The sequence below is a fragment of the Carassius auratus genome, chromosome 23 (assembly GCF_003368295.1).
Source record: "Carassius auratus strain Wakin chromosome 23, ASM336829v1, whole genome shotgun sequence".
Taxonomy (NCBI): Eukaryota; Metazoa; Chordata; class Actinopteri; order Cypriniformes; family Cyprinidae; genus Carassius; species Carassius auratus.
The window spans coordinates 15,440,150-15,460,249 of record NC_039265.1 but is presented as its reverse complement, the minus strand read 5'-3'; the positions used below and the strand labels follow the sequence as shown (position 1 = coordinate 15,460,249).

General features: G+C 39.4%; 2 protein-coding genes across 15 annotated transcripts in view; both read left to right on the top strand.

The window, feature by feature from the left end:
• Positions 1–13,615, top strand: part of huwe1 (HECT, UBA and WWE domain containing E3 ubiquitin protein ligase 1) — a 42,698-nt gene extending 29,083 nt beyond the window's left edge. For 13 of the 14 annotated variants that reach the window (XM_026200074.1, XM_026200077.1, XM_026200072.1 and 10 more), the window contains 17 exons: positions 542–1,226; positions 1,494–1,588; positions 1,703–1,859; positions 4,740–4,869; positions 6,069–6,274; positions 6,368–6,618; positions 8,451–8,553; positions 8,833–8,982; positions 9,061–9,306; positions 9,428–9,545; positions 10,375–10,515; positions 10,608–10,895; positions 10,985–11,090; positions 11,184–11,301; positions 11,392–11,573; positions 12,363–12,553; positions 12,726–13,615. In XM_026200074.1, coding sequence (XP_026055859.1) covers positions 542–1,226; positions 1,494–1,588; positions 1,703–1,859; positions 4,740–4,869; positions 6,069–6,274; positions 6,368–6,618; positions 8,451–8,553; positions 8,833–8,982; positions 9,061–9,306; positions 9,428–9,545; positions 10,375–10,515; positions 10,608–10,895; positions 10,985–11,090; positions 11,184–11,301; positions 11,392–11,573; positions 12,363–12,553; positions 12,726–12,828 — 3,270 coding nt within the window. In that variant the 3' untranslated portion in view covers positions 12,829–13,615. The remainder of the gene's footprint in view (positions 1–541; positions 1,227–1,493; positions 1,589–1,702; positions 1,860–4,739; positions 4,870–6,068; positions 6,275–6,367; positions 6,619–8,450; positions 8,554–8,832; positions 8,983–9,060; positions 9,307–9,427; positions 9,546–10,374; positions 10,516–10,607; positions 10,896–10,984; positions 11,091–11,183; positions 11,302–11,391; positions 11,574–12,362; positions 12,554–12,725) is intronic. The other variant, XM_026200078.1, reaches the window with a different exon arrangement.
• Positions 13,616–13,928: 313 nt separating this feature from the next.
• LOC113041494 (neural cell adhesion molecule L1-like) overlaps positions 13,929–20,100 on the top strand; it is a 55,541-nt gene continuing 49,369 nt past the window's right edge. Inside the window, exons 1-2 of the mRNA XM_026200080.1 lie at positions 13,929–14,084; positions 19,008–19,366. The gene's annotated coding sequence lies outside the window, so the exon portion shown is untranslated. The remainder of the gene's footprint in view (positions 14,085–19,007; positions 19,367–20,100) is intronic.

The window sequence follows — 20,100 nt, the reverse complement described above, 5'->3', positions numbered from 1 at the left end:
CAAAGGGCACTCATCACTTGTTAATGCATTAGGCATGTGTAAGATTTATACAAATTTAAATGTGGTATTGAATTAAAGGCATAGTTCACCCAAAAATTAAAATTGTCATTAATTTCCCTCATTTCCTTCCAAACCCAAAATCCTCTGAACACAAAGTAAGATATTTTTTAGATCCAAGAGCTCTCTAACCCTCCCATAGACAGCAAGGGTCCTACCATGATCAAGATCCGAAAACATAGGAAGGACATCAGTAAAATAGTTTTCTTTGGGCACAAAAAGTATTCTGGTAGCTTTGTAAAATTACGGTTGAACCCCAGATTACAGGTTTGGAATGACAAATTAATGACAGAATTTCCATTTTTGGGTGAACTATCCCTTTAAGTAACTAATGAGTTGTCTTCTCAAAAACAAGTTTCAAACTTTTTTTTTTTTATGACAAAGAAGTTCAAACATTAAATGTGATTTAAAGTAATATGCAAAATGTACTAATTATACAGATGAAAAGCCAAAGCAATAAAGAACATTTCTTTTTTTCTTCTAGGTATTTCCCAGTCACTTCACTCAGCAGCGCTGTAAAGATCCCCTGTCATCATCCTCATCAGAGTTGGACACTCGTCTTTGTGTCGGCTCAACACTGACTCCCAGTGGAAGCTACAGGTCTGGTGGCACCAGCCAGAGCAACTCCTCTGCTACCCTGAGTAATCCCACTTCTACCCACAATTCCCTGAGTGCCTGTACAGTTACAGCACAGTCCCTGGGCATTTCCACTGATTTCTGGGATCTCCTGGTCAAGCTGGACAACATGAATGTGAGCCGTAAAGGCAAGGCCTCCATGAAGACTCTGCCTCTAGGGGGTGCTGGTGAGACAGATGGGGCTCTGTTGAGCCTCGAGGCATCTCCATTGGGCCAGCTGATGAACATGCTCTCCCACCCAGTGATCCGCCGTAGTTCCCTTCTTACTGAGAAACTGCTCCGTCTGCTCTCTTTGATTTCCATCGCTCTGCCTGACAACAAGGCCACGGAGGTTCCAGCCAGCCACCCAGTGCCTCAGGCCCCGAATGCCACACCCTCTGCGCCTGCCACTCAAACCACAGTAGGGTCCGGGACCATCACATCGGTGGGAGGTACAGGAACCATGCAGGGCTCAGTGGTCCCGACGCCCTCTCAACCAGCCACCACAATGTCTGCTGCAACAAGCAGCACCACCACCTCTGGCAGTATTGCTGGTGAGTCTCTCTTTATAGCATTAAAAACAGTTTAAAACATGGATTAATATGGAAAGTTCTGGTTCTTGAATAAGATTGGCTGAGCCACATTTTAAGCTGTTTTAAAATCTATAAATTAGGGCTTTTCAGACCGTTTTCATTTTAGGCTGGAGTATCTCTTTAACACTATTAGGAGTGGGTGATATGTATAACACTGTTGATTGACCAGACAATTGTGTTTGTGATTTTGACCGTAAAATATTCAATTGTTATATCTCATTATTTTAGCAGGAAAACCGAAACCAGCAGTGAGCAGCACAGACATTGAAACCAAACTGGCCTCAGCTGGACTAACAGAGAAACAGCTGCAGCTCTCTGTGGAGGTATTTAATGATGGTGCACGCACATATGTCTCCTCATGTATGGTTCTCCTAACCCTGGGCTCTTTTGACCCAGCTCAGCAGGCGGATTAGTTACCTCCTGTGGTTTGTGTCCAGGTGCTGACATCCCACTCGTGTTCAGAGGAAGGTCTGGAGGACGCGGCTAACATCCTGCTGCAGCTGTCCAGAGGGGACTCACCAACCCGAGACACTGTATTGAGACTTCTACTCAGCGGGGCACGTCAGCTCGGATACACTCTCTGCAAACAAATCGGTCAGTACTACATTACTACCCTGTTTTTGGTAGTATGGTCACTCATGGCATGATTAAGGGCTGAATAGTAAAGATGTAAAGTGTAAAGAATAGTAAAGATGTAAAGTGTAAAGATGTAAAGATAGTAAAGTGGCGCTTGGTTTTGCTTTTGCCTATCGCGGGACTGCCTGGTTTCGATCTGCTAAATAGTGAGGCGTGGCCAAAGCCAGTGAAAGTACTTAATTAGCTGTTTGGAAAGCACTTGTCAGAAGAAACAGTCGAGCAACATAGAAGGACAGCAGCTTGTGAGTGTTTTGTCTTGTTTTCTCATCAGACTAGTGTGTGATCATCATTGCTAGGAAAGTTTTTGTTTTGGTTTAAATTGTGTGTCTTACCGTGGTTAATACGTGCTGAAAGTGGCGCTTGGTTTTGCGTTTGCCTATCGCGGGACTGCCTGGTTTCCATCTCGCCTGTCTGCTGTGGTTTCATCCTCTCTTCCACCATTCTCTCAGTTTTCTGCTCTGGACACGAACAGTGCTACGGACACTCTTTGCTCCACTTTAACATCTTGCTTGGACAACTTTTGCCCACTGTTGTCTAGACCAGCACGCACTGCCCCATCTGCCCCCTGGCTGTCCGAGGTTCTCCGTGAACATCGCTCTAAACTCAGGGCTGCAAAGAGGAAATGGCAGAAATCAAAAAACTCCACAGATCTCAGTGTGTATCAATCACTCCTCTCTTCCTTCTCTGCAAAGGTCTTAACAGCTAAAACATCCTACTACCACAACAAAATTAACAGCTGCTGTGACGCTCGGACACTATTCAAGACTTTCTCTTCTCTTCTTAATCCGCCGCCTCCACCTCCTCCATCGACTCTTACAGCGGACGACTTTGCAACTTTCTTCACAAATAAGACGAGATCCATCAGTGAACAATTCTCCACACCACAGACTGTGGAAAACTTCACAATGACTGATGCACACTCTTTATCCTCCTTCTCCCCACTCTCAGAGATGGACGTCTCCAAAATTCTCCTGTCCAATCATCCTACTACTTGTCCACTTGATCCTATCCCCACTCACCTCCTTCAAGCGATCTCTTCTTCAGTCATACCTTCACTTACTCACATTATCAACTCCTCTCTTCAATCTGGAACATTTCCCTTAGCATTCAAGCAGGCTCGGGTAAACCCACTGCTCAAGAAACATCTCTAAATCCAGCGCTTCTTGAAAACTACAGACCGGTATCCCTTCTTCCATTCATTGCAAAGACACTTGAGCGGGCTGTGTTCAACCAGCTTTCTATGTTCCTTGGACAGAACAACCTCCTGGACAGCAACCAATCTGGCTTCAAAAGTGGCCACTCAACTGAGACTGCTCTGCTCTCGGTTACTGAAGCCCTGCGAGTAGCAAGAGCAGCTTCAAAATCCTCGGTACTCATCTTACTGGACCTGTCTGCTGCTTTTGACACTGTTAATCACCAGATTCTCCTGTCCACCCTCAGAAAGATGGGGATCTCTGGAACTGCTCTCCTGTGGGTTAAGTCCTACCTCTCTGACAGATCCTTCAGTGTGTCTTGGAGGGGTGAGGTTTCTAAGTCACACCACCTTGCTACTGGGGTTCCTCAGGGCTCAGTACTTGGACCACTTCTCTTCTCCATCTACATGACATCTTTAGGATCTGTCATTCAGAAGCATGGCTTTTCTTATCACTGCTATGCCGATGACACCCAACTCTACTTCTCATTCCAGCCTGATGACCCGACGGTAGCTGCTCACATTTCAGCCTGTCTGAGTGACATTTCTAGCTGGATGAATGACCATCACCTTCAGCTTAACCTTACAAAGACTGAACTACTGGTGATTCCAGCTAACCCATTGATTCATCACAACTTCTCTATACAGCTGGGCTCGTCAACCATAACTCCTTCGAGGACAGCCAGAAACCTAGGAGTTGTGATGGATCATCAATTAAGCTTCACTGACCACATTGCTACAACGACCCAGTCCTGCAGGTTTGCCTTATACAACATTAGGAAGATTAGACCCTTCCTGTCAGAGCAAGCAACCCAACTTCTTGTCCAAGCTCTTGTTCTCTCCAGACTGGACTATTGTAATGCTCTCCTGGCGGGCCTTCCTGCATGCACTGTCAAGCCTCTGCAAATGATCCAGAATGCAGCAGCGAGGGTTGTCTTCAATGAGCCAAAGAAAGCTCATGTTACTCCCCTCCTCATCAGGTTACACTGGCTACCAGTAGCTGCTCGCATCAAATTCAAGGTACTGATGCTTGCCTACAAGACAACCACTGGCACGGCACCAACTTACCTAAACTCACTGGTTAAATCCTATGTGCCCTCCAGAAGCTTGTGCTCTGCAAGTGAACAACGCCTTGTGGTGCCATCCCAAAGAAATTCAAAATCACTCTCACGGACCTTTTCCTGGACTGTGCCCAGCTGGTGGAATGACCTCCCAATCTCAATTCGTACAGCAGAGTCTTTACTCATTTTCAAGAAACATCTAAAGACTCATCTTTTTCGCCTGCACTTAACCTACTAACACCAGTACTTTTCCTTTTCTTGTCTTTTTCATTTAATTAAAAAAAAAAAAAAAAAAATTATATACACCTGGCTATGCGTTCTATACTAGACTAACTGAGACTTGTCATGGCACTTGTATTCTGTTGTTGTTCTCTTGTTGACCTGACTGCTTCTATTGTTCTCATTTGTAAGTCGCTTTGGATAAAAGCGTCTGCTAAATGATTAAATGTAAATGTAAAATGTATTATATGGGAAGGAATATGCTAATGTACTCGTGATTGTGTTATCACCATCATGAAGGTTTGTGAATAATCTATTTTGAAATTGTGAAAGGTAATCTCTTTATTTTGTCTCTGGTCTGTATAGGCACTTTACTGGCGGAGTTGAGGGAGTATAACCTGGAGCAGCAGAGAAGAGCACGTGCTGATGCTCAGTCTCCTGAAGCTCATGAGGACCCATCCATATCCACACGCCTAAAGGGCAAGATGACCAGCAGGTGAGGACAAACTTTCAGCCTAAGTTACCGTTTGGGGTTGACTTTCATTGAATTTTTTTTGGAAAGTATATTAAGACTTATCTATTGTTCTAAACTATTAAAATAAGACTTTATTTGATTAGAAATCAGTATTACTGTGAATTCATTTTTTCTTTTTTTTTTAAACCCCATGAACACTACAGAATATCATTAAACATTATAAAGAGTATACTTTCCCACCGCTACATTTATCAAACACAAAATGACATTAAAAATAAGTTGTAAAATAAAGTAATATATGCAAATACACAAATTAAATAGAAATAAAGATGAAATGACATTCACTGATGTCTTAAAAAAAGTAAAGCAGAGTTTATTTATAGTACATTGGATTTCAAATTAGATTCATCATTACATAAGATTCCATAATGATGAATCTAATTTGCAATCCAATGTACTACAAAAAACCTCTGCTTTACCTTCTATTGCATATGTTAATTTTTCAAGAGTAAGGTTGTCAGACATTTCTTTAATCCACTGTGAAAGAACAGGACTTTGGATGTTTTTACATCTATAGTAATAACACTTTTAGCTTATTTTAAACTGAGATCTATGAGCATCTTTTTGCTGGCATTTACTGACATTCTCAGGATATATATATGCAATAAACAAAGCTTTGATTCCAAAAGAATATTTTCTACGGTCATTTCACAGACTATGCCAAGAACCTCCCTCCAGAACATTTGCAGCTCTCTACACTATTTTATTATTATTATTATTATTATTATTATTACAATTTATAATAACTTTGCTGTCATTATAGTTGTGCTTCTGAATATTTTTGTGAAAACTTATAATTTCTTTTTAGGATTCCTTGATGAATAGAAAGTTTGAAACATAAATGTTTTGTAACATTATTGTCTCTACTGTCACTTATGATTTTTAAAACAAATAAATATATATATATATATATATATATATATATATATATATATATATATATATATATATATATATATATATATATATATATATATATATATATATATATATGTCTTTGCTAAAGTAAAAAAAAAAAAAAATTCACAAAAGGAAAAAACAACAACACTTAAAGTGTTAAACAATAGCCTCTAGATATGATTAATGTTGATAAAAGCTTAATTAGTGAAAATGAAAAGGGTTCTTTCCAATAACAGTACTTGTTTTTAACTGAATTGCAGATTTGATGGGTCAGAGAGTGTGGTGATTGTGGCTGCTCAGAAGCGCACATTAGGTGGTCGTGAGCTGCAGCTGCCCTGCATGAGCTCTCTCACATCCAAGACCTCCACGCAGAAGTTTTTCCTGCGTGTGCTGCAGGTCATCATTCAGCTTAGAGAAGACACACGGCGGGCTAACAAGAAAGCTAAACAGACAGGAGGAAGACTGAGTAAGTAACTCTCTTTTAACACAGAGGCATCCTCTAATTGAGTGATATAGACAGCTTCAGAGGTCTCTATATTTATCCTCCATTTGTCTCCAGGTTCGACCAGTCTGGGCTCGGCCAGCAGTATCCAGGCTGCGGTTCGTCAGCTAGAGGCTGAAGCGGACGCCATCATTCAGATGGTGAGAGAGGGGCAGAGGGCACGCCGTCTACAGCAGGCTCCCCCACCCTCTTCATCTGCATCCTCTTCCGCTGCTGCTGCATCCGCTGCTGTGGCTGTGGCTGGATCGTCTGCCCCCAATACCTCTGCAACCAACAACCCCCCCGCTGGCACGGCCAGCGCAGCCACGGTTAGCATGGGCCGCACTGACAGCAGGCAGACTGCTACTGACTGTACTCACCCTCACACACACTCATGTTGTTCATAATGTCCTGAGTATTTCTTAATGTTGCTATCTGGCTTATCCCTTATTACTGAATTACTTATCTTAGTAAAGTTACAGTCCATTTTCAGAGGGACATAGGGCAGGATGAAAGCCCTTTTTTTCTCTCTCTCTCTCTCTCTCTCTCGCTCTCTAAATGAACAATAATTTATGTAAAGTATTGAAATATTAATAGTTAAAAAAATGGGTAGACTGCAAAATTTAACTTTTTTCAGTTTAAAAGAAATTATCTGGAAATTCATGCAAAGGTGATTAAGACTTTCCAGGTCTCAGTTTTGTTCAAACCTGAGTGTTTATTATTATAATCTTATTATTATTAAAATATTTTCATACTCCGGTGAAATATCCTATCAAAAAGTACTTTAGGAAACCTAATAAATTCCAATTAAACTGACTTTGAACTCATTATGCTTAGTTTTATATCACCAACAAAATCATTGCAAAATATCTCAATTGTTTATTATACAGCCGAGCCCTGATTAAACATTGAATGTCATGATGCAAGTAAATATTAGCTTGCAGTTCAAATTAAGGGTGGGCGATATAGCCTTAAAATCAAGATATTTCAAGAATGTTTGCGATTTAATGATATTTAAGATGATTTACAAAAAAATAGGGAACAACGTTTTATTGATTGCAGCCGGTAGGCAATCATTAAAATTGTCAACTTTATTTTATTTAACAGAACAACCATAAAATTACAAAACTAACATTTCTCCATGTTGATGGAGCTTTTACTTTGACAGAAACTAATAGGAATCCTCAGTGCTTTTTGTTGACCGCAACAGATTTCTAAATTATTCTCATTACTAATTTTGGAAGATGCACATATCACATTGTCACATGACTTGTAAAAATTCATAAAAATGTTACTGAGCAACTGACAACAGTTTCATTGCAGATTTCCCTCGTGGTTTGGACTTTGAACCTTGAGACAGGGCTGTGTGAACACATGCAGCAATAGAGAATATAACGTTCTGCAGTGTATTTAATTGTATAAGTCCATTTCACGATTTTAATCATCACACAGTAACCAGCACCAACCACCCCTTCCTCTTCTCATCAGAGACATGAGATTCTGCACTACACGGTCTCTCACTGTTGGTGCTTGTCATGATTTTTTGTTATCCTGGACAGTATGATATGGCACACCCCTAGTTCAAATTAAAACTATGCGCCCTCTGAAAGATCACCTCAGCTCTATTTATCAAACACCTGGACACTATTTTAAAAGTTACTAAACTTACACTGAACTCACAATTGTTTTCCAGTGACAAAGTAATTTTGTCATAAGACCTACCAGTGACTCTTTCCTAAAACCCAAATCTCTGTTCCACTTCTCCACTGCTCTGCCTTCCACTGCATTGTACTGCATTTAATGCACAGTCTGTATAGTGCAGTGTTTGAGATATTTGAATGTTGCATGCATCCAGCTTTGTGATTTTTTTTTTTTTTTTTTTCTTTTTTTTTCTCCTCTCTCATCTCTGGCTTTGTCTCTTTGTGTGTGGTTTGGCTGGCTGTCAATGCTTTTTTGCTTAAGCTCCATCCCAACCCCCCTTTTCTCGACAATGTCTGAATGTTTTGATGCATGATACCGAGTCTCAAGCACTGCTTCTGGTTTCAGTCTGTGATTACCCCCATTTCATCTTTTTCCTACATTATACACTCTGTTTGTCTCTTCTTCTCTGTCGGGGGAATTGTATTGAATCTCACCCTGTTCCTTGGTTCCCCTGGTTCAGTCGGAGGTGCACTCAGTTGCCGAGCCCCCAGCAGCTCAAAGAGATGATTCGCCCATGGATGTGGACCAGCCCTCACCCCTAGAGCAGGACCAGGCAGCATTAGGTGAGGACCAATGAAACAATAGATGTGACGTGATGGCTTAGGAACATCAATGGCTGGAATTATAGCATCGAAATCACTGAATTTCTTTATCATATGTGACTGCTTCAATTTATAGTAGCACTGTAAGGGATCTACCAGTTATATGGTCTTAAAGTAATTTTTGAAAATGGATTAAAATGTGCTTACCAGATGCTGCGTTGATGTATCTTGAGAAAAATCCTGGTCTAAAATGACTGTTTATATAGAATGCATGTTAAAATACGGTTTGTGTGTGTGTAGGTGAAGAGAGCAGCAGTCAGCAGGAGCAAGAGGAGCGTTTACCTGAGCTGCCACTGTTGAGTGAGCAGCTGTTGCTGGATGAGCTTTGGGATATGCTAGGGGAGTGTCTGAAAGAGCTCGAGGAGTCTCATGACCAACATGCAGTTTTAGGTATATTGATTTATTTTTGAATGTTTTCAGAAATAAATGAATTATTTTGTGCTAACAGTTCTCTTTATACTGCTGTAGTGCTGCAACCTGCAGTGGAGGCCTTTTTCCTGGTGCACGCCACTGAGCGGGAAAGCAAACCTCCGGTTCGAGACACTCGAGAGAGCCAGCTGTCACACATCAAGGATGAGCCACCCCCCCTGTCCCCCGCTCCACTTACCCCCGCCACCCCCTCCTCTCTGGACCCCTTCTTTTCCAGGGAGCCCTCCTCTATGCACATCTCCTCCAACCTGCCTCCAGACACACAGAAGTTTCTGCGTTTCGCAGGTGAGTCAGTCAAACACAAGCTGTCTTGTGGTCCCTTATGGAGGTTCACACAGTGTAAAGGAACACATGATGAATACAGACGAAGGCTGTCCTCGAAATGAACTCCTCTTCTGTCTAACAGAGACCCACCGCACAGTGCTGAATCAGATCCTGCGACAGTCCACCACTCATCTGGCAGATGGGCCATTTGCCGTTTTGGTTGACTACATCCGCATTTTGGACTTTGATGTCAAGCGCAAGTAAGATACTGCCTTTTATCCACCAAATTCAAAAGGAAAAGTCAGTATTTAAAACGTTTTAATAATGTCATACAGCCTTCACTGAGCGCTTTACACAGAAGCACGGGAGAGTTTGAAAGCCGTGTCTCTGAGGATGCCTAATATATCTGCACATCTACAGATGGATCCGCTGACAGACGCTTGATTTCAAACCCTCCCCTGTGCTTCTGTGTAAGTGCACAAGGAAGAGTGTGACATGATGATCATTCTAGCCAACATCTGTCATATCTGTTGAGCGTGTGAACACATTGGCCAATCAGCAGTTTTCAGAATCCACTCAAATGTTAGAAGGAAATGGACGTTTTTAAATTTTCAGTACTGACTGGTAAAAATGTCAGTATTTTTGACAACACTAATGACAAAACATTATAAGAAAAAATAAATTAAAGGATTTTTTCTCCTCGATACTGTAATCCTATTAATGTAATGCAAACAACATGTAATTGCAATTACATTTTGTATTACCTTGATTTTGATGTAATACTACTTATAAATTAGTGTATTATCAAGAATCATTATGGAGAATGCAAATTACAAAAACTCTTAAGTGAAACATCTGTTATGTAGAATGTGGAAAATGTAATTTCAGTACATCTAAACAGTCTTTTTGTTTATGCAAAATAAACTTTATCATTTTTATTATACGATTTTGGGGTGAAAATCCTGTTGCATGTTTTTGTGTGTATTTGTTTTTTGGAGGGTTCTCCTTCTTATTGAGGTTTCTACTTTATCTTTTTTATTTTATTTTTTCTATGGGTCGAGTCTTTTATCTAATAAGAGTGTCTCTTAGGTATTTCCGTCAGGAATTGGAGCGTCTGGATGAGGGCCTGAGGAAAGAGGATATGGCCGTCCATGTGAGGAGAGACCATGTCTTTGAAGATTCTTACAGAGAGCTGCACCGCAAGAGCCCAGAGGACATGAAGAACAGACTGTAAATCTCTCACGCAAACCTGCCTAGTATTTTACATATAGCTGCAAGAGCAGGGCAGTTTAGTTTCATTCTTATGGATTCTTTCTCTACAGGTATATAGTGTTTGAAGGAGAGGAGGGTCAGGATGCAGGTGGGCTGTTAAGGGAGTGGTACATGATCATCTCCAGAGAGATGTTCAACCCTATGTACGCCCTGTTCCGCACTTCTCCTGGCGACCGGGTCACCTACACCATCAACCCGTCCTCCCACTGCAACCCCAACCATCTCAGCTACTTCAAGTTTGTGGGACGTGTGGTGGCTAAAGCAGTCTATGACAACAGGCTATTAGAGTGTTACTTCACACGCAGCTTCTACAAGCATATCCTGGGCAAGAGCGTCAGGTACTGAATCTGCCAAGTTTAGGTTTTATTTATCTCAACAATCTTTATAAAACAAGCTGAATTTATTTTAATTTTTTTGTGGTTCTTAGGTATACAGATATGGAAAGCGAAGACTATCCCTTCTTCCAGGGTCTGGTGTACTTGTTGGAGAACGATGTGTCCACTCTGGGCTACGAGCTGACATTCAGCACAGAGGTATGCATTTTGATACCAAACGTACTACCTTATTTCTGTCATTTTGATTTATGAAGAAACCAGCATGATAATCACCTCCTCAAATGTTCACAGGTCCAAGAGTTTGGCGTGTGTGAAGTGAGAGATCTGAAGGCCAATGGTGCAAACATCATTGTCACAGAGGAGAATAAGAAAGAATATGTGCATCTGGTCTGCCAGATGAAGATGACAGGTGAGCTTACACTTCAATAAACGTCACTGCTAGTGAGGAACGGGGAGGTTCAGGAGTGTGTCAGGGAGCTGAAACATCTGTGTTTCTCAGGTGCAATCCGTAAGCAGCTGGCTGCCTTCTTAGAGGGCTTCTACGAGATCATCCCCAAGAGACTGATCTCCATTTTCACTGAGCAAGAGCTGGAGCTGCTCATCTCCGGCCTGCCCAACATTGACATTGACGACCTCAAGGCCAATACAGAATACCACAAATATCAGTCCAGTTCTATTCAGGTTTGTACACGAGGTCAAAAGGACAACATAAACTGATTCTATTATTTATTAGGGTTTTATGACTGATGTCTTCATCTCTGCACATCATTCTGAAGTCTTCCTTGATCTTTGATCAAAATGTAATTTACTGCTGTTACACAGCCAAGGAAAGGATCATAACCCACATAGTGCTGCAGGGATGACGTATTTTTGCAGGCTGACCTGGAATTTAAGGTCACCCTGGTTCTCTCAATATAATTTTTCCATTTGGCTTTTGGATTATCTCTGTGACCAGCAAGTGTTTAGGATTCTTATATATTTTACTTATCATCAAAAATCTTCACAAATTTTTTAAGCCTACATTTTGCCTTAAGTGAAAAGCTAAAGTAAGGCTAAAAACTTCTATGTCAGCCCCACTGAGCTTCCGACAACTCTTTAAATCTTTATGTAAAATATTAGATGAGTTTTCCTGTTCGGCGTGATGTTTAATGTCCCCAATAAACTAAAATGTTGTCCCATTTTGTAACTTGTTAGCAACCACCCATTTCAAGACAAGTAAAAGTGGGATAATGTATTTTATGATGTAGAATAAAACATATCTTGAGCTTGTTAACCACAGACCAAAAACCCATTGACTTTGAGGCAGTGGAACCAGAAGTGCAGAAATCCTGGAGCACTCTGTAATTTTATAACCAGCAAGTTATTTTCCTGCTATGTTTTGTTGTCTTAATACTGTCCCTTTAAAGCATTTACTTCTCCAGATGTATCCTGTACCTGATTTCAATTTTCTCTCCTCATCACTCTCCACAGATCCAGTGGTTCTGGCGTGCATTACGATCCTTTGACCAGGCTGACCGGGCTAAATTCCTGCAGTTTGTTACAGGCACATCTAAAGTGCCACTGCAGGGCTTTGCTGCACTGGAAGGAATGAATGGCATCCAGAAGTTCCAGATCCACAGAGATGACCGCTCCACTGACCGCCTGCCCTCTGCGCACACTTGGTAAATGAGCCCCGATGCCTCAAAACACACATTACAAATGTTTCCACACGATGCATTCAGAAATTCCATAATGCATTTCTAAAATCTCTATGCTGCATGCATGGCATGGCAATTGTGGTCTTATGCACAACCAAAAATTCTTTGACACCTCTTATTCTCTCTCTCCTTCCAGCTTTAATCAGCTGGACCTCCCAGCGTATGAGAGCTACGAGAAGTTAAGACACATGCTGCTGATGGCCATTCAGGAATGTTCTGAAGGCTTTGGACTGGCCTAAATACTCTCCTAAACCCACACACAGACACACTCACAGAGATATGTAGACTTACATGTTGTTAACTTATGACACACATGCATATACACACACTATCATACATATGGCCAAGATCTACTTCTAATCCACATTAAAACAACAGATGGACGGCTAAACGAGTGACAGAGATGTATTGACATTGCCTACACACAGAGCCTCTCATTGACACACCGAACTGTATTTGGTATGTGTGTGTGTCTCACTTCCCTATTAAAATTACAGAGCCTGAGAGGATCACAAAGGATATCTGCGGACTAATATAAAAGACATTTTTCTCCATTTAGTTTGGTTTCTCTGTACAAAAGGTTTGGGAGTTTATTACGTTTAATCTTTTTTGTTCTTCTCTGGCTGTTAAAAAGGAGAGGACTGTTTTGTGTGTGTAAAGAGGATGGTTGTAACCCTCTGGCGGGGGAAAAGAAAAGTTGATTGTCCTCTGTTGCTAATGTGTGACCTCACTAGCTTTGCAAATGGGAACTTTAATTTGGGGGAGGGGAAGTCTCGGACAAGGGCGGGAGGGCGAGAACATGGAGTGAGGTTTTGGCGAAATTGCGGATGTGCAGGGATTTTCAGAATGGGGACATTTTTAGGCAACTTTTGTGGTATTTTTGGAGAGGAACAGCGATTTGAGAAGTGAAGGATTGAGACGTTGAACCGCGGGTGCTCCGACACATGCGGTTACCCAACTGCTGATGCAGCCTCTCAGCAGCTAATCAGAAAGTAAATTGCTACATAAATAAATGCATAAAATGAGCCCACTGTGTCCTCTAGAGTTGTTTCAATGTATGCCTTACACATTTGCTCTGACAGGAGCAAATATCATTTATATGTTAAGAAATATACTGATGGAGGTCCATGGAAACTAACTTGACACATGCTGTGGGGTCCAAGTATTAAAAGCTCTATTCTTCATCCTGAGTTATGTATGAGGAATTCTGTCCAGTTATTGATCACCTGCACGAGTGTCACATTTATTGCTTTGGGTTTTTGTGTATCAGTATTTTAGGACCGGCTTTTTAGCCTTTGTTCTTGCCCTCTCCCATTCTCTTTACATGGGAGCTGATGTGAAGTGCCATGAGTAGCTCAGACCATCTGGAGCTTCCAGTTATGTCCCAGCCGGGCTTCCGTGCTGTTACAGTTACAAGATCCAGTTCATCACGCCTGCTTTCTCCTCCTCACCCCAGACTGCAGGAGTCCACTCAACATAAAGTGCAAGATCAAAGGTGAGCGAGGATGTTGGAGCCGTGATCATTTGCTGAATTTCAGTGTTTCTTCTGTTGGTTCTATTGTACCCAGAAAATATTCATTTAAAAAAAAAAAAATGTGGTATACCAACATTGACCAGTTGCTTGTAAATCTCTCATTGTTCTTTGTCAACATAACATTAAATGTTTTGTCAACTTGTTTTCTTTCAATTGACACCGGTTTTGTTTCTATTTTTTGGAACCAACTGATTGCAGGCCTCTTTGATCCGAGCTCAGCACCTCTGAATTTGAATAAAAAAAAAGAAAATATATAGATATTTTTTGTTAATGTTTCCTCAAAAATGGACCTGCATGAGCTTAGATTAATCAAAAAGAAATACAAAACAGCCTAGTCAAAAGCAAACAAGTTGACCAAAAATGTAATCCAATATTTGTTAACAATATATCATAAATTATAGCATATGAAGCCTGTTTTATATATCATATTTTGGGGGAAGTTGTTACACCCTGTGAGCAAAGTCGGCAAGTTATTGTCCAGTGTGATAACATTTAACAAGCATTTTCGGGCAAAAGAAAATCCTCTCCAGGTCAAAATGACCGGAATACAACATGAAGGTTAAACCATCAGAATGGGCCTATAACTCCCTGTAATGCAGACTACGAAAGTTAACCCCCACCCCAAAAGTGTAGGAAATTATGCATCTGCAAGTAACCGACTATTCTGTCCTTATGGTTTGCATTCATTTGTTTTAATTCTCATTAAAGGTGTATGCAGTAGTGCAACTTGCTATAAAAAGAGTTTCCAAGGTCAGACTAAAACTGATGTTGTATACGGTTTACCTCAACATTGTATATCCAGAAAAACTTCTCATAATATTTTGACTAATCTTTTATGAGTTTGCATTTCAGGCTGGCCAGCAGAGGGAGTGCAGTGATCTATTAGTTAATAAATTTACACAAAAATACTTTTCTAAAAAAATAATTTCTATTAATTCCAAACATTTTTCTTTCAGGTAAAAATTAATTGGTAATGGTGATCTGGATACATGATGTTTGATTAAACAGGAAGTGCCTTTGTTTTTGTTTTGCCTGATCAATAAACAAATCGATAGTTATTAATAATGCAAGCAGTGTGGAGAAGGCATTTGTGTTGGTATCCAAAACAAAGCAGCTCTTATGGTTTTCTCAACATTTTTCAGTCTCCAGAGTTTATCTTATATCTACAGATTTATATTTGGGGGAACGTCTAGCGCCAGGCATAAGGCCAGTTCATTAATGAAGTGTGTTGTTTTTTTTTGTTTGTTTTTTTTTTTTTTTAGAAATAGCCAGAGCACTTTTAGTGTAGTGCAGTGTGCATAAATCAGCTTACATATTGACTATCCTGGAGAAATGATAAGGTAGGAAATAAATGGACTGCTTCATTTTTCAGGCCGACTGAAAGGCAATTAACTTCATGCTCCTAAATGAGAATGTATATTTTAACCTTGAGTAGTGCTTATGATTATTTCCTGAACAGACATCTCTTTAATGCTATTATATAAAGCTGTGAAAAGCTTCACTGTATGATCCAGCAAATCTTATTGTTTGCAGAGGATGTTATAATTAGTTTTAGGCCATTATGCATATGTAATAACAATCAGTGACTCTGTTTATGGGAAACAATTAAGAGCTTCTGAAATTTAAATAAATGCACTGATCATTTTCAGAGTTTAATTTTAGATTTTTCAATTCTATGACAATCTGTGAAAAGTCGGCGCGATTGAATTAACAGTTGCTTTTTTAGTGGCAACATCTTTCACATTTTCACCGGTTGTTCAGTGAATCCCTGCAGAACCCAAAGTGATGCCTTTTAAATGTTTTCTCACCTTTGTTCTTCTGCTTGACTTGCTTCTCATCAGTCTGGAAAATGGATTGGAAGTCTCTGCTCAAATCAGAGGCTGAGAAAAGCTCTTTTCAGTAGCACAGACACCACTGCGGCTGGCATGACCTCATAGTCAAATTAACTTATGAACAGACTCTGCATTCTAGCAGTGCCCATAATAAATCAAGCGCTGACTTCCTCCTTCCTGTCTTCATCTCTGGTCTCTGTTTCCCTTTATCTTCATCTCTCTAACTCATTTTCAGCACAATAACCAGAGACCTCAAGAGAGGGAGATTAACGTCATAGCTTGTCCCACTTTAGATCCTGAGGAGAGAAGCTGGATGAAACAATTGTTTGTTTTTGTCTGTATTTGTGACCAAAAGACTGAATTAATAATGAGTACTGTTGTTACACTGTGTCCTCTCTTGCAGATTTAAAACATCATGCAGATGGGATCAGTAACTGTTAACCTGACATTTCAAGCCAGAGAGGTTGCATTTAAATGCACTTTACAACACTGGGCCGCTCTTGGGGTCTCTGGTGTAGCTTGGTTATTTTGCGGCTGCTAATAGATTAATTGAATTGATTAAATGGATGTGAGGTCATTCTGATGGTCTGACCTAGTGTTAATCACTGATTAATTGAAGGGCTTCTCTCCAACTCATGAATTATTTACACACCCAAAAAGTCCAGATTACTGAAACACATTACAATTAGTGCCATGTTTACAGTTTATATATATATATATATATATATATATATATATATATATATATATATATATATATATATATATATAGTATAAGACCAAAATTCTTAGTAGATTTGACTAAATTTCACATTTAATTTGATGCATTACTTGCTGTTTCATAATTTTTATTTTATAATAATTTACTTGCAATTTCTGAGTGAAAATGGTTTCAAAGTAATTCCTATACTATTTTGTTTGCTGTTTTGCAATTGTGCAGGAAATGTGTAATTATGCAATAATTGTATATATACAAATATTGTACATATTACATATACATGATTTACATTTACAAATATGTAACTGAAAAAATATAATTATGTAATTCTAAAAAATATTCTTTAATTATGCAGATCATGTGTGTGTGTGTGTGTGTGTGTGTGTGTGTGTGTGTGTGTGTGTATATATATATATATATATATATATATATATATATACACACACACACACCATATATACAGTGTGTATATACACACTCTGGAATATATACACAATCTTGGAATTGGTAGAGTTTGTAATTTTCTGAAGGATGTCTCTTATGCTCAGGCTGTTATTATAACTATACTGTGTGTGTGTGTGTGTGTGTATATATATATATATATATATATATATATATATATATATATATATATATATATATATATATATATATATGTATATATATATATATATATATATATGTATATATATATGTATATGTATATATATGTGTGTGTGTGTGTGTGTTGAACGTTAGAAAATTAACTAAATGGTAGGCAAGGGCATTGAAATCAAAAACAACATCCCATGTTTTCATTTCCAGTTCTTTTTTCTTTTTTTCCACCATCTCTAGAGTGCCACTATTTTATAAAAGAGCCCAGCTGTTTGATACAGAAATTCCCATAGAATTGTCCTTTGATCATAACGCTGTAATTTGGTTTTTGGTGGTTGACGGTCTGTAGTCTTTGCAAATCACCCTCATTCAAAGCAGCTGTTTTGCATGAGCTTTTGTTATTGAATTTGATGCCATTAATGCAAACTGGCAACTCCCTGCGCAAGGTTTTCAAGATGAACCTTCAAGCATCATTTGTCCTGCCTGATTCAGGATGTGCGCATGGTCCGGTCATGAACTGAGGTCCTTTAACAGAAGACTGGGCATTAGTTTCCAGTTAAAGGGCAGCGACTGGTGTTTTTCAGTGTGTGTGTGTGTGTGTCATGAGACACCTGCAGGAATGACTCTTGAGTGTAGCTCTGAACACAAAGCCAGATAATGTCACGTAACAAAGAAATTCATTCTAACTGCTCACGATCACTGACCTTTACTGTTTGTGTGTGTATATATATAATAGACTCGTCTGTAGTGTGCTTGCATGCAGACGGTGATTGTGTAGATGGAGAGATGAAAGCATCTGATTGTGAGTCCCCTTTCCTCATGAATCAAATTGTGCGTGATTCATTTGTCATTCAACCGTGCGCTAGTTTGAGTAAAAGGCTCCTTTAGTCACAATCTATCAGCCTCAAGAGTGGCTGAACAGATTTTACTTTTCTTTTCCCAGAAGTGATTTCATTCACAAATAAAATGGTTCAAATAGTTTAGAGGGGCATAAATGAAAGGTTTCCTCTTGCAGTCTATATCACACCTTTGTGCTCTTTACACTGTAAAAATGGTTTAAATATTTTTTTTCACATAATTATATTCCATATTTTAACTCTTTGAAATATGTTGTTTTGTTTTTTTGCTTGAAGTGAAATTGTGTATCATGATAATATATTTACCTTTTTTTTAATAAATGTAAACTTTGCTTCAGTCAGGTTTATGATGAAAAATAGAAAGAAAAAAATAGAAATATGCATTTATATACATGCTACTGTGCATATTACAATAATTTCTTATCAAGTGACACTGAAGATAAATTACATATAGTATACAGTATTTAAAATACATAAATGTAAAATATATGTATAGAAATATTTTTATTTTATTTTACAATAATAGTGATTAATTTTATTTTTAGTGAGTAATTTCATTTAGTTTTATTGTTTTTATTTTTTGCACTGTGTATTGCACACATATTAGTATAATTCCACACTACTGGATCTTCTCTTTCTATGTTTTATCCTCCACTTCCAAGGAGAGAGTGTAGGGAGGGATAAATGGAAAGCTTTCCCTGTGCCACCATACAAATGATGCATAACAATGCACCAATTAGCATAACGTATAGTTCTCATTCTTATTAGTCGCACCCACCAAACCAACCGCAAGAAACCTTTAATGGTGCTGTAGAACAGCTTTCTGCCTTTTACCAAGTCATCTCTCCTCTGCCTGACTGAACCTCTCCTCCTCTTCTGACAGATCCTGCCAATCACCAGGGAAATTATGGACACATTTCATCTGGCACCAGGGGAATGCAGAGTGGAAATCAGGATGAAGACAATAAAGGAATGGTCAGAAAATGAAGGGAAGGGAGGAGAAGAGGAGAGTGGTGAAAAAGGGTGATGTCACTGGCTCTTGATGGCAGCCAATCAGAGACGGGGAGAGGCAGAGAGGGAGCCAGGAGAGGGTGTGTTTTCCTCGCACTGCAGCATCAGCGGTGAAGAGAGGCCACAATCAATCTGACACAGAACAGGAGACACAAGAACCTTCAGGGACAGATAAAACAACAGAGTTGCCCAAGGAGGACGGAAACCCGAAGCCGTTTCTGAACTGCAGAGGTAAGTGGAGAAGGCTGTCAGTGACAGTGTCAATAGCATTTAGTGTCTGATAGATGTCAAACGGAATTGGCTTGTTACTGACGATTTTTCTTGTAGTTTGATGATCACACCTTCAAGACTTGAGGTGCAACGATATAGCAGTGGTGTGTTGTGGTCTTGCAAACTGGTGCTGTTCCATTCAAAATAATCGCATTGCATTTATCATTTATGCATTTTTTTATTAATTCCTATAGTGTTGCATTTAGACAATTTAATTTAGTGTTAAATGAGATGCTAAATGCATTTTTATTAGTTTTCTTTTTATGAAGATTTCTTCCTTTTTTGTGATGTCTCTCGTAAACAGAAACAGTTCTCTGGTGGATTTGCGCACATCCCGTGTGAAATCAGCAACAGGCTCTTCTGTTTTCATCTTTAATGCAGGACTGTGCTCTTGCTTTGAATATTAATACTGGTTTGGTTGCATTTTGCAGCCTCTTATTGACCTAGACCTAATGCAAACATTTGTTGTATTTCATAAGATTTACTTAATAGAACCAATAGGTAGCTGTTGTTTAATTTGAAACAGTTGCTCAAGTGTTTTTTTTAATGCATTAATGTTTGAAAGTGCACGTTTGTGATCTTGTTAATAATTTGTTTTCTCTATATGGTTGGTCCTCCCTCCCCCTTGTTTTGCTGGGCCGTGTAATTGTGTTAATCACCCATGAGAGTATTGTGGTGTTGAGAGCACTGGTGGT